The sequence below is a fragment of the Pleuronectes platessa genome, chromosome 14, assembly GCF_947347685.1.
Source record: "Pleuronectes platessa chromosome 14, fPlePla1.1, whole genome shotgun sequence".
NCBI classification, from domain to species: Eukaryota; Metazoa; Chordata; class Actinopteri; order Pleuronectiformes; family Pleuronectidae; genus Pleuronectes; species Pleuronectes platessa.
In genome coordinates, this window is record NC_070639.1 from 14,232,944 (window position 1) to 14,247,795 (window position 14,852).

The window sequence follows — 14,852 nt, forward strand, 5'->3', positions numbered from 1 at the left end:
AATTCTGCTCTGTGCTACTTTGTTCAGCTTTCATGTCACCAGGGTTACAGCTGACCGCCGTCGTCACCTCCTCCTGCTGCTGCTGCTTTTAGACTTCATATTGTTCCCTGCTGCTCCACATGGCTTTTTGCACCATTACCTAAATCCATCTCAAAAGGCTCTTTAACAACAGCCAGGCTCCCAATGACTATTGATTCTGATTGTCACAGGATGCTGTCATATGCTGAAGAATATTAAATAACTGTAATATTACGAAAACAAAACATATAGGTAATAGGTAGAAAAGAGAAGCTGTGCTCACTGGAGTTTCACTCTTTTAAATATCACACAGTGCCAACGATGGCGACCACTTCCAAACAATTCCTCCTCCACAAAAGAGGAATGTATTCAGTGATTTGTGAAATCTTTATAAAAAAACTTCTAATATTCCCCTCTAAAATGACACATAGCCTCAATTACTTTTTTCTTGCAATATTACAACATTCACCTCGGAATATTAAGACTTTCTTCACGAAAACTCATATAATTTTTTCTTTCAAATTACCCTATACTTCATCGAAGTCTCTCACTTCCTGTCATCTTTTTTATTAAATCCGGCACAGTCTTTGTAGAAGCCTCTGAAAAATGGTTTAACTAAAATCACCAGCTACATGCATACAGTTAAAGTGAAAGTCTATTGTTCCAAATGTAATTCTACTGCACTCCCCCCTGCAAAACCTAAATATGACTAGCAATGCATACAGCAGATGGTGGAGAGACTTCAAAAATGCCCAAACTCTTGGCAGCATCCTAACACAGAGCACCAGAGGGATGGTGTAGCTGAAATACCAGCAGCATGTTGGAAAATGATTGTTCAGAGGAAATGCTGTGTTGACCAAACTTTGAGTAGAAACCCACATGACCACAATAAGTAATGCTTTTAGCAGAAAAGTACAGCACAGGAGAACTTGGAACGGTTGGCATGGCTGGGAGCGTTACTGTGGAGGAGAGGGATCCGAGTCTGTGAGATCACAGCAGTGTGGTCCAGAATGCTAAACCAGCAGGTGAGAAGACAGCAGAGCCATGTAATGCAAAAAGATGGATGAAAACATACCTGTCTCTCCCCACAGAGTGTCGTGGCTATCAATTTGCACAGCGTGCTCATTACTCAAAGCCAGTAAGCTGCTCACAACCTGCCAAAAGAGAAACCTAGATTAATGGCATACTGTTTTAGAACAAGATATCAAATAAGACTTCAAGAGGTTATGGAACGTGCAAAAACAAAAAAGATCAGATACTGCTGCCTGAGCAAATTATTCCTAATTAATCACAGCAGACGAGACGAGAGCACCGCCGCTGCCTGAACCTCTCTGTGAGGTGAGGTGAGTTGAGCACAATCTGATTAATACTTGAACTTTAATGGGGTCTCCTTCTATATGTGGGTTGACAGCTTGGCTTGGCCCACTTCTGTTATTCTAAACCGGGCCTCGGGATCCCATTCCAGCTAATGAGGGAGCCAAAATAAACCTTGAGCCTAAATTGCACCTGGGCAGCCAAAGGCAGTGCGCTGTGGTTGATCCTTGATGCTGCTTTCAAACATACAAGGCCAAATAACACTTCAATCTCGAAGTCGTCCTTACTGAAGTAAAGATGTGCTCAGATTTAATTGAAATTTCTATCTGCTCTTGTTGCTGCGGAAATACACAGGAAAGCCTAAGTGTCGTGCTCCTGTGCCTTCAATTCAGTAAATCTTTCATTTTTGCACTATATAATGTTTATATATAAGGGAGTCAGTAGCAGGCTCCTCTAAGGACCACATGTTTTTCATCTGCATTTGTTTGTTTGTGAGTCTAGTTTGTTTCAATTTTGTGAAGGGCTGGTAAATGCAGCTTTTTCCACAGAATTAATTAAATCTATTGCGCAAGCAGGGAGGCAAACGCACAGATTCTGAGTGAGAGATACACAGACTGAGGAAGAGAAGTTCTCGCTTGACATCGAGAGAATTTCAGGTTCTCTTGCAAATTAATTTATTTTTGTTAAAAGCTATGGTTTCATTATGAGGACATAAAAACCTCCCCGGAGTTTCTTTATCATATCTTCAGCTTCATGAAGTGTTTTTGAACATGAGGGGACTGGAAAGTGTAAAGTAAAATGTGTGTCAGTCATACCTGTGTGTGTCCCATGCTGGAGGCTGCTATCAAAGCCTGCTGCAGAGCTTTGTTCTTCAGAGCGCTGTCCTGCTGCTGCCCCTCGGCGCTCCACTCCAGCTCCAGCAGGTACTGGATAATCTCTGGGTGTCCTCGAAGAGCCGCATGGACCAGAGCACACTGGCCGCTCTTATCCACGTGATCAACCTGGCAGACACACAGGAGTCTTGGTTATTCTCGCACGGGGACCCAGAAAATACCTCCAACACCTCGGGTGAAGGTGCAGCAGGTTTAAATCACCACAAATATCCACGAGGCTGAGTAAAGTCCGTGCAGGTGACAAAGAAGATTATTCCTAACTCATCTTTTTTTATAGAAGCAAGCGGTAGGACAAAGCTGAGGTACCGAGAGAGAACCCACGCAGACACTGGAGAACATGCAAACTCCACATAGAAAGGCTACAAACCGGGAACCCTCTTGATGTGAGGCACCGGTTCTAAGCACTACATCAACATGGCACCTCAGGAGTAGGTGGTTAATCAAAAATCAGGCTCCCTCACCTTCGCCCCCCTCTTGCTGAGCAGCATGACGATTCCCAGGTGTCCTGCAGCAGCTGAGAAGCAGAGGGGGCTCATGGCATTTTCAGACACCACATCCACGCTGGCGCCAAACTCCAGCAGCAGAGAGGCAATCTCCTGGTGACCGAGGTGGGACTGGACGCAAAGCACCGGCGCGTTGTTCAGGACCTCGGTGCGGTAGTTCACGTTGGCCCCGCCCAGCATCAGCAGACGGCTCACCTGAGTGTACAAAAGGGAAAACACACACAGCAGGAGTTGGAACATTGTTATAAAATATTACTCGACCATCCGTGCTCCTGTTGCAGCTCCAAGCTATTTCCAATTGGACGCCCACTTACTCAAAACACCAGAAAATATGTATTTTAATGGTAACTCAATTAAAGATTAATGTAGTTGGTAAAGTGAAGAAACAGGAGACTGCCCTGCTGCAGTTTCAAGGTCAAAATCCGGCTTTGTTTAATCATGTGAGTCGTTATGCACTCAGTATTCATCTTACAATTTCCCTGAAGGCAGATAAAACAATTCTTCCACACTATTTGACAACATTACACAAATGCATTTCTGTGCAGGTATCTATATAAAGGGATCTTAACTTCAATTTAACAGCATGAGTTTGCCATTAAAGAAATTCCCCCACTTCTTCATGGGTTCTTCAATTTTTTGTGGTTTCTGACTTTTAGGGATTTAGAGTGGATATGGATAATGACTAATTTAAACAGCAGAACCATGATCTACGATTCTAAGATAAATGTGTAATTTATTTCTCTGCAAAAGCTCAAACAGCTTTGGCCTAATCTCGAGATTTTCTCACAAGCAAAGGTCAGACACCGAATGAAGTGGTCACATTCTACTGATGGGAAATTATTAAGTGTGTTACTCTGATCCATGATGAGGAAATCAATAATAAATGCTAAGTCAAACACAAGCTTCGAGCCAAATGAGTATCTGACAACAGGAAATTAAATTGTGTTATTTGCGGGATCCTGTTTGGAATAAATTAAGGACCATTCTTTGTTTTGTTTTTTTCCTCAGAGGACAGAACGAGGTCATTCTGCGACTGTCTCTTCCAGCGATATTAAACACAATAACTCACAAGCAGACGATGACAGAAAGTGATGGAACACCACAGAAGCGCTAATGAAAAAGAACGATGCAACATAATTTTGCTCATAGCGACGATACTTTATTTGGAAGTAAAAGCCTTTCTAGGAGAAAGAGGAACATTTTTCACTGCTTCAAAATAAATGTGGGAGGTAGAAGCTGCAGAGCACGATCATTTGTCTAATTAGTGTTATGGTGAACAGTTGGTTAATAATCGCAGTGCGTCAACTGTGTTGACCTCCAGAAGAAATAATCATTAAACAACAAGTATGAACAAATATATCTTAACTAAACAAATATGGCAGCCAGTTAAATCTTTTATAATAAAAATTATACGATATATTAAAATATTTGTTTTTTTGTTCCCCATTCATCTTGTACTGACCTTTTGGGTCCTTGCATTTTCCATCTACTTCCCCCGGGGACACGTTTAATCTGTTATCGACATTCCAATTTCCTCAAAACCTTTTTTAATTTCCTTGTTTCTTAGATGAAGTGGAGAATGCCCGGCCAGCGCGTGACACATTACTGGCTTTTCACTACGTGTAACATGGAACTGACTATATTAGCCCAGAAACTCAGCCACTAAATGGAAGGGATATTAGATCAAACGCCTCAAACTAGATCTAACAGCCTCTTTCATGTACCTTATTCATATCGGCGATTGGCATCCAGTGTGTTAGCAGAGGAGTCCTGCCAACATTTAGGTCTTTTATCACTCACATTAGACAAACACACCCTAGTTCAGGGGTATTCAATTCAAATTCAGAGAGGTCCAGATAGAGAAATTTGTGTTGAGCAAACGTCTGGAACATGAGGTCAGTTGTCAAATTAGCATTATGATTTAATGCATTATATATTTAAACATTAGACTATAAATGTCTGTATGTCATGACTATGAAAGTAATATGATAATACAACAAAAAAATATTCTCTCATGTCAAGTAAAAAATTAAATACTTAGTAGACAGCTTTAGAAAAAATATTTCAATAATATAATTATCATGTAAATATATACAATATATATGACAAATTTTCTAACAAATTCAATTCATCTTAACTTAACTTAGCTTTAACACCTGCTTTTCTTTCTTGAGCTCTTGTATTACACTCTCACTTTTCTTGGTCATTGATAGAACTGAGCTCTGGCTTGTCCTGCCACGATTTTAAAGTTAGGCTGTGATGATGTATGATGATGATGTGTTGTTTCCATGGTAGTTTCACATTGCAGTTTCTAACAATCACAGCAGTTGGAACATAATGAACTGGTTTCAAACTGCCCGCTGTTTTTTTTGCCGTCTACCTTTCTCTTTTTAGAGCACATGATGTGAAGTTAATTTTCTCTGACTCACTTCTCCGGTTTCTCCCTGGTCTGTGTATTTCACTCAACGACACGACCCCGAATGCTCATTCTCCTTCAGTTACGATTGGCTGAGAGACGTCACATGAAATGATTATGCAAGTGGTCTGCGAGTTTCCCGGAACGCTCAACCACTGCCATAATGGCTAGAAAATCGGAAGCAGTTAAAATTTAAATTCTCTGTCAAAATGATCAGTTATAGGTCTTGGTGTAAAAAGAACACCGTCTAGATCCAGACCGCAGTCCACTGACTCCTCTGCCCTAGATCTATCGGTACACTTTACATTAAAGACATTCACTTATTGAGACACATTAGCAAGAAGAAAAAAAGGGAAATAGTGAAAGAAATATAGGATGTATTGTAATTTTAAAATGAAATGAATGGCAAGTCGAAAAGGTGGAATCTAGGAGGAAGAAATGTGAATTCATATGTATATTATGTGAGGGAACCGCAAATCCTCTTTGTGCTAAATGAAAAATGGATTAAAGAGCTACAGCTAATATGACAAAAGTTTGGAGCTGAAGGAGAAAAGTTCAAGCTCTTTTATTTTCACAGTCCATTTGGATAATGGGACTGGGTATAATTACATGCGTATTCATTTGCACTTTCACCTGGCTGACAATGACAGTCGTACAAACGAGAGAAGCCCACGGATCGAGCTGAGGCCAATAAATCAAGATGCATCAGTCTGAGCCAATGAGGATCTTTATGCTGCTTTTCATGGGCGATTTCAATTGTTAGTCTGTGCTGAGCTTTCACCAGAATGAGTGAGGAGCAGAGCGTGACATCTCCTATGATTCACAACTTGATTGTCATCTGTGCAATTACAAAAGCAATCAGGGAGGACATTTAATGGTGTCACTAATAACACTTTGCATACTAATCATTGTGAAGTTGGATTCGAGAGTTTTAGGGAAAATGATTTTGACTGGAAAGAGGGGTTGTAATTTTGGGCTGCAACTATTGATCATTTTGTTAATCAAGTATTCCATAAATCTTTCTTTATTCAACAGGTAATTTTTCCCACCGAAGATTCTGTTTATATTGACTGAAAACCCTTTAAGATGACATTTCAAAACTATCATTAGTTGATTTTCATTATCCAATCAGCATTGATCTAATCTAATTAGGGCTGATAGTATCAGGTCCATGTGACAAACACAAGCTAGAGAACATCTGTACCTTGACGTTGGGGGTGTACAGGTTCCTCAGGGAGGCCAGAGCTGCAGAAAGGCCATCGGCGCTGCAGCTGATCCACAAAGCCTGCAGCACACTGGATGACACACCTGTTTTCTTACTCAGGCCCTGCACACACACACACACAGAGAAAGACACACGCATATATGAATGCATACATAACATCAGTGAACATGAGCTGCACAAGCTGTCAGTGTTTGACTTCACATCCCATGGCTTATCCACAACACATGAACAGAGAGTGAGCGCCATGAAATTCCATGAGGGGATGGATTTCAACCACAGAGGAATGCAGACTGTATGTTTAGTTTCAGTAGCTGTACCTTGAAGATGTGTGCTTTGAGGATGTGATGTCCCAGCTCCATGGTCTGCTGGCGATTCAGTTTCCCCTCTTGGCGGGACAACATGAAAGCCATGAGAGCATGGCCGGTCCTGGATTAGAAAACAGAGAAGAGAGTCAGCTGTACGGAAGAATATGTAGTTCACATATGTATATATACTATGGAAAGTATGTTAATTTATTTTGTGCATACTTATACGTACACAAACATTCCCATATGATTTTCAGCTCTATGTTTAACTCTGGATCTGTCTGGTGCGTTTGGCGTTCATCTGCCTCGCCTAACATTAAATTACTTTATTTATCCTGGTCATGAGGAGCAACTTGGCACTGGCGTGAAGACGGTTGAAGGAACAAGTGTCCAACCCCTTTGGTTCTCCTCTCAGTCTTCACTCAGACACTATTGCGCTAATTAATGCCGGACTTCATTAAAAGGACATGCATGACTGCATATCACTTTGATCTAGTTAAGAATTTCTCTAAGAGGCAGTACAGCAAGCTTTTTGTGTGCATGTGCCTTTCCCTGTGCCAGACTCTCGAGCCTTTGTTTTGTGATGGCAGAGTTGGATGGCTGTGAATGACCAAAATACAAAGCTTGCCTCTGGTCCTTGTACGAACACCAGCAGTATCACCAGTAGAGTGATACTGATGAGCAGCGGTGAGGGAAACGGTGAGGCCTCTAATGAAGGTGCGTGAAGAAAATAAACTATAATTATGATGAACATGAAGGAGGGCACAACTAGAAACTATGATCATATCCAGCAGATTTAAATATCCTCTAAAAACGTGAATGTAAGTGGAATACACAGTAAAATCAGTAAAAAGTAAATAGATTACAGTAAAAATTATGTGAATATTTAAGGCCGACATTTTCATGTTGTAGTCTTTTCCTTATGATCGATTGGTACGTCCATTAGTAAAAACAGGCCCATGAGGTAATTGATACCTCTTTTACACCCAAATTAGTGAATAAACTCTACTTTTTCTTAATGGAAGTAAACCCGCTTACTAAGGCCATTGATTCCTTTCCCTTTGCCTGTAGAGGAGTTAACCTTTCTGTTTTTTTCCCCAGGTTATGGGCCTCGTTTTTGACATCACAAATTCTAAGGAAACTGAGGTGCTCTCTCAACTCGATGTCTCTCCAAATTTGCACGTTCACCCAAGTGTCATGTTTGTTTCTTTTGGTGTCTGAGCTGGAGCAAATTAAAAACTATGTCTGCTGCGGTCATTTGACCCGGGAGTGAACGTGAATTGTATCCACTCCCTTTGCAGGGAAAAGCCAGACATCAGTGGGTGTAAGTGGGTTATTTGACCAGTGGAGAAGGAGCATAACAACACTCAATCTCACTTTCAACTCAAACTTAGAACCAAACATTTGACTTACTCTGTGCACTTAGTCCTTTATCTCCGTTTACCTTGCCTCCAAAACAGGCAGCTTTGATTCACACATCCTTAATAACAAATTCAGAACCAAACTGAGAGGTAAAAACCTCAGGAGCAAATGATTAATCCTTAAACATGTATGTGCTTGCTATTTTGATTTTGATTAAATGTCAAATTGAGAATAATTTTCTCTACTGCCATGTGATTATCATCATGTATTAAATTACATTTTACTGCAGGTTGTAGATGCAAGATCCTGGAGCTAGCCTGACTGCAGACTTGTTATAGTGACACACAGCTCTACAGGTGGAGATGCTGAGTTACTGCGTTTCAGTAAAAGGCAGAGTACCGACCTTGGGTCACAGAGGAAGTCCGTGCTCTCTCCGTCAGCTCTCCACACCAGCCACTCTCTGAAGGACGGGTGGCAGAACATGCGCGTCTTGTCCCGCCTTTTAATGAGGAAGCACGACAGCAGCTCCATGCGCTGTTGGAAGTCCTCCCACGGCAGCTCGCCTCGGACGAAAGTGGCGTTGATGGCCTGGAACAGCTGCTCGTCCGTCATGGGGTGCAGTGAGGCGAGCGCCACGTTGAGGATGGGCAGCGAGCGCTCAAAGGCCGAATTGGTCATGAACTTCATATTGCACTGGAGCTGGTAGAGCTCGGCCAGCGAGACGGGCACCACTTTGTAGCTGGCACTTTTGATGACGAGGTGGCCTCTCTCGAACAGGTCCAGGGTGAGCTTGAGATACAGGTAGGAACCCTGGCTGCGGGAGATCAGGTGGCTGCTGAGCTTGCCGACGGTGATGGGGTCCGCCTTCCCATTCAGGCTGATATTGTTCATGATTTCTTTGCTGCCATTGATACGGTACTGGATGTATGCGTTGAGGTCATTGCTTATCTCTACGTTGTCATTGAAGTCATCCAGGGAGATCTTGGAGAAGGGCAAAAGGCTGGTGATCTCCTGTGGAAGACACAGGATAAAAACGTGTAAGTCGGTTTTATCTGAGAAACCATGATGCTCAATTTCCTTCTGTAACAATGAGAAAAAAAATCCTAATTAAATCTCAGACATAACATTTGAGTTATAGTCTCTGCGGTATGAATTGTATCTCTCATTACCACAACATACAAACAGAATAATAATGCCCAAAAGCATCGTTCACATCCTGAGACCTGCCATTTGAATAAAAATGTGCCCGTCTGCGATTACTATCAGAGTCTTTAAGCGAGAGGGAAGCAAACACAACACTGAGCTATCAGGCCGAAGCAGAAGCCTGTTACTGTTGGAAATGTGTCTACAGCAAACCGGATCGGGGAGAGTGAGAATTACGAGGCAGGGGATGGATGAGGTAGAGGACAGCCGGTGGCCAGAGGTCTGAGCCGAAGCTCACATTTCAATCTATGTCCTGGGGGCTGGAGAAATCAATGCACTTTAATCCTCCTATCCCCTGCCTGTCTGAGGCTAGAGAAGCATCACCTCAGTGAGATAACACTCCTCTATTTCATCATGACAAGGTACTGCAAACACACACGCACACGCACACACACACACAAACAAACAAACACAAATACCCACACACCCAAGAGTCAATGAAATATACTCATCATAATCCACAAGATGGCTGAGGTGCTACTAAAACCTCACAGATATGTCAGATATTAGTTTTTGCAAGCAAATGCCAGAACTGTGACACTATTCATGACACCTCTGCTCACAAATTTAGTTCTGTTGTTACAAACTGAGAATGTTTTTTCAAGGCTTCCTTTCCTCCTTCCTTACCACAGCTTCAGAAAATGCTGGCTTTTCCATTGTTAATCTACAAAAGGGACCTCAGACACTGTGACATGAAAACTGACTCTAGAGTTCAGAGGTTACGATACAAATTGCTTCCAATTACTAAAGTTACCACCTCGGTTGTTTTGCTTCCTCCAGCTGATAAGTTGCAGGAAATAAAGTCACAACCTTCCTTTCTGTTCCAGAGTTATTATGGTAAATAATGGCTAGAAAATAAGTGTCTTTGCAGAACATCATGCCGTGACAGTGAAGTTCACCTTTATACCTTTACTCATCAGTTTCTCCAATAGACTAAACATAAAGATGCATGACATGTCTCCATTTACTCTCATAATCCAGAAATTAAGCAAAAATATCCCTAAAACGAATGCTCCACATTCTCAGTTGTCCATTGTGATGTTTCACCTTCTTTTTATAGCATCAAATACGTATTAAATCCAAAATCAATGAAAACGTTATACTCAAACATTCATTGGGGCGATCCGAACAAACTAAAATGACAGAAATTGTGTCCATTTCCTGTCCAATAGCAATGAGGAGTCAGGGATTATGGGGGTTGATATATGCTTTGAAGAGCTATAAAGTTGTCCATCGTTAAACAATGGCTAATCCATGGTGAAGGTTGGAGCCAAATTAGAAGAATTTCCATCTAGGCGTTCCTGAGAAATCAGGATATATAACGAGAATGGGAGGGATAAACAACCTGAAAGCATAATGTCTCATTGCCAGCGCAGAAACATAACAATGTCAGTCAGACTCCACCTACACTCCTCACAGAAACATTCTAAGCAAATTGCCTTGTATGTTGTCGACTGGAACATCCCTGCAGATCAGAAACGCAATCTGACGGATTGATAGATGTGAACAGTTGAAGACAAAGTGTCAGTGCTACAATATATTGATTTAACACATTCAGACAACCTCACAGAGAATTTAATCGTTTCTCACAGTAGCAGTGTATCAACAAATGGACTCAGCTGTAGAGTGCACATTCATGGACATTACCCTCAGCATGGCCACTGCCTGAGTATTAATAAAGTGAGTTCTGGATGACAGTCAAATATCATATTATTATTCCAGGCTCAGCGCTTCATCTCAGCAAGAAATTTATTAAATAAATATCAGCCGTCGTGTGTCTCATCAAGCAAACAGGAGCCTCAGCCTTTGCCAGAGTGAGTTCAACTCAGGCCCAGCTCATTTCTGTAACTCGTCGACCTACTGTCACCGAGCTAGTCTCGTTTTAAGTGACTGGCTCCTGTTCTGCACTCTTGTTTCCTGATACTTCCATTCCTCTTGAATATCTATGATAATATGATAAAAAAAAGACTGTAGACAGTATAGAGTAGGACGAGTTGGAGCAGATCAGTGCAACTATCAAAATCTATAGGGTCTGATGTCAAGTAGGCAAGAGCATCGAGAAGTGACAGCGACTCTGACACATGGTCTGTTGCTTTTTTTAACTGACATTGTCACGTTGAACAATTGTATTGAGAGAATTCTGGAACCAAGGTAACACACCGACTGATTATTATCTAGACGAGGAGGTTGTGTTTCCATGTTTTGTTTGTAGGGTTTATTTAACTTGTTAGAGGGATGTGACCTTGGCCTGAGAAGAGCTCAAAGTTTTCTGGCCGATGCGGTTTAGGGAATTTATTTTCACTTACATTGGGTTTTATGATAAATAAATAATTGAGGTTATCAGACCCCTTCCTTTTCCTTTTTCCATGTCGAACTAGACACTCAGGTGAAGGATTTTTCGACAATGGTGGAGGTATGTGCTCTGCTGCCTGCCATCTGAGATACCCTCTGTCTTCACACAGGCAGGTTCGTTTAAAATGTTTAAGCCGTCTCAACAATGATAGTTTGAATAGAATATATTTGTGGTACGACATTACAAGCTCAGCACAATGTGTTTTCATTCAGTTTTTCCTTACCAGCAAGTTTACCCGGACAGTGACCACGAGTTTGAGCCACGAGGGGAACTTGGCAATTATCTTTGTGATGAAGGAGGCTATGGTGTCCCCGTAGTCAGGCTTATGAAACTCTGCTTCGTTCAGCCCGTCTATCAAGATGATGTGGTCCTCCTCTGCAATCTTACGCTCTGGAAACACAAACAGGGGAGTTAAGGGAGGTAAGAGGATGGTGAAGTGAGGTCACATTATTAGATCCAACTAAACTGCCCCTAGGTGAAAGTACAGAGAATTGTTTTATTTCACTGCAACTAAACTCCAGTCTCTCAATGGTGCAGTGAGTTTTAGCGGTAAGAACCTTTATCTTAATTAGATTCATCATCTACCCAACCACTGCTCCCAACACCTTAACAGTTACTTTCAGTTGTAGCTGGTTGGATTAAAGGGAAGGAATAAAACAATCTTTCCCTTGCCCATGAATATTTTCATACATATCTAAATCCTATTGGACAGCCATATAATGTTTGCAAGCTGTCTCTTGAAGAAACAGCCAATTAAATGAATTCTTCAGTCATTAAAGTTGTTTGGCAGATGTTTTTTATATTCAGAACAGAACACGCCTACAAGCATGACATTTTGGAATATTAGGCAACTCTCTCCTACCTTTACGAAGGTTAGCTAGTGGCTCCAGGACCCCCCTCCGGAAAGCAGCCATCGGATCCTGGACGCAGGAGCGCAGACTGAGCATGCTCTGCAGGTGGGGCTCTTTCAGCAGCAGCTCCCGGTACGCACCGAGCTGGTGAGCTCTGCACAGCAGGGCTGCAATACTATGTACAAACTCCGGCACCAAGCAGGTGTACGTGTTGTCCGCCTGGCAGTAATGATACGCCACCACCTGGAACACAGACAAGAGGGAGGAGAAGCAGATGAAGACAGGGTGAACCCAGACTCAAGATGAATTAGAACATGTTGGAGTGATGATTGACGAGTGTCAATTTGTTTAAGTGATGAATTATACAATATGCAAACCTGAGAGTATTTAATCACGTCAAAGCCTTTACAAAAGAAATGCTATTGGCAAAAAACTAACTCAGTGGTTCCAATATTAATATGATGCATTATATATTCATAGCCTTCATAAATACATATATTATCACTTTATCCAGGTTAAGAACATGATTTAGTCCAAGTCCACAGAGAAGGGATGAGGTAATCGAGCAATGGCTGACCACCTCAGACAAAGTGTTAGAGCAGGTTGCTGCCATGCTTCTCAGAGGAAGGACAAGAGAGGAACAGGGGATAGAGATGAAGGAAGGAGAGATGCCCTGGGGGATGTATGACTGTGTTCCAATTACAGGACAACCAGAAGAGCTGACGCACTTGCTGGAGCAGGTGACGTCTTCCTCCCCTGGCTCTACCTGCCTATTGCTCCATCAACTATGATGACCAGCTTCACGAAGAGTCGCTGACAAAAGCTCAAAGCTTATAAAACTTAGCAGACATGGAAAAAGTCCCCCACTGTCTTTTATTTTATTTTATTATAGTGTACTGTGCTTTATAATTCTTCAGGCGATACTTTCTTCTCAGCTTTACCGCAGTGACATTTGATGGCGCATTCATATTTCTTTTATTTGTAATGGAGAGAATAAAAACCACATGGACTGATAAATCAAACACAAGCACTTCAGCTATAACAAATTGAGGCACAGTGAGCCAGTGTTCAGGGCTGCTGTGGTGTGAGAGGAACGAGAGACAGAGACGTCGTGTCCATCTCAGGACCACCACTGTGGCTCAGACGTGGGTGAAACCTTGCCTAGTAATAATGAAATAATAATAATAAAGATGATCTATAGATGTAAAAACAAGGCTACATAAAAATCAGTAAACAATTCTCACTAATGTAGAGCTGTGTAATGATGACACTCAACAGGGAGACTGTGATTCAAAAATGGCATTTCTGTCTCTTAGGGGTAATGTGGTAGTTACAAAGAAAAGTTATTTGGCTAAATCTAAATGCACCAGAAATGTAAAGAACACAACAATCTGATACAACAATCCTACTTTCGAAGTTGTTGGATAACTGTGCAGTTCTCACTACACAACCTGAAGTATTGTGATCCACGATCTTGCAGAAAATTTACGGGCGGCAGAAGGTCACACACTACTTGACCATTCATCAGGAGAAACTCTCATTTAATGTGTCGGGGTCGACCCGTCCTGCGCTCCAATTGGCTGATGGTGTCGACACTTCAGGATATTTAGTTGGATATCTAGTTGGAGGAGGTGACATTTTGACGAGCCTCTCAAATGGCATTTTTGAAGAGTTCACACATCGAACACTGATTTGTCTCAGAACTGGGCTTTAGTTGCCAACTCCCAAAATTTGCCGGTGAGTGTAAAAAATCAGGCAATAAATCAGTGTAGGGTGCTTTTAAAAACCATGGAATGAAAGTTCCTCTACAAATCCTCATAATAATTAAGGCACAATAATGAGAGGGAAGGAACTTGAAGAAAGAAACTAAACTGAAATAATATAACACTGGGAGAGGAATTTGTACTATATCCTATTATTATTAAGCCACGATGTCACAACAGCCAAGTCAAATGTTTTATTTTCATTACGCACAAGGAAGAGAACTTTTGATGTGGTCGTTTAGTTTAAAAGAATTAAGAGAAAATTAATTTCAAACGCTGAGAGACAGCGGAACACTTCTCTTTTGGGTAATTTCATGTGTATAACAAATTAAGGGAAACAGACTTTGCCGTTATGTTTAATGAAGACAGTAAATACGAGTTAGCTGATGTTTGTATGAATACAATGACTCTGAACAGGCTGCTGCCAAATAGACTGCAGTAACTTATCATCGTGTACAAGTCATGCAGACGACAGCTTCATCAGAGTCTTAACAAACGCTGATGAAACAATCCGCAGAGCATCTGCAGTGCTACTGGCCCCGCAATGAATTTACTGCTGAGCAACAGTGTAAGAGTCGGAGGCATAAACGTTGTGATAAAACATAAAACCTAATGACCTCAGTGCCTCTGTGAGACCACGTTTAAA

General features: G+C 41.6%; 1 protein-coding gene across 1 annotated transcript in view; it reads right to left on the bottom strand.

Moving 5' to 3' along the window:
* The window catches only part of tanc1b (tetratricopeptide repeat, ankyrin repeat and coiled-coil containing 1b), a 102,029-nt gene that overhangs the window by 11,640 nt on the left and 75,537 nt on the right, over positions 1 to 14,852 (bottom strand). Inside the window, exons 11-18 of the mRNA XM_053440146.1 lie at positions 12,455 to 12,686; positions 11,816 to 11,982; positions 8,440 to 9,047; positions 6,687 to 6,795; positions 6,349 to 6,471; positions 2,687 to 2,923; positions 2,148 to 2,333; positions 1,094 to 1,172 (exon numbers count right to left, since the gene is read on the bottom strand). Of these exons, the coding sequence (XP_053296121.1) occupies positions 1,094 to 1,172; positions 2,148 to 2,333; positions 2,687 to 2,923; positions 6,349 to 6,471; positions 6,687 to 6,795; positions 8,440 to 9,047; positions 11,816 to 11,982; positions 12,455 to 12,686 (1,741 nt within the window). The remainder of the gene's footprint in view (positions 1 to 1,093; positions 1,173 to 2,147; positions 2,334 to 2,686; positions 2,924 to 6,348; positions 6,472 to 6,686; positions 6,796 to 8,439; positions 9,048 to 11,815; positions 11,983 to 12,454; positions 12,687 to 14,852) is intronic.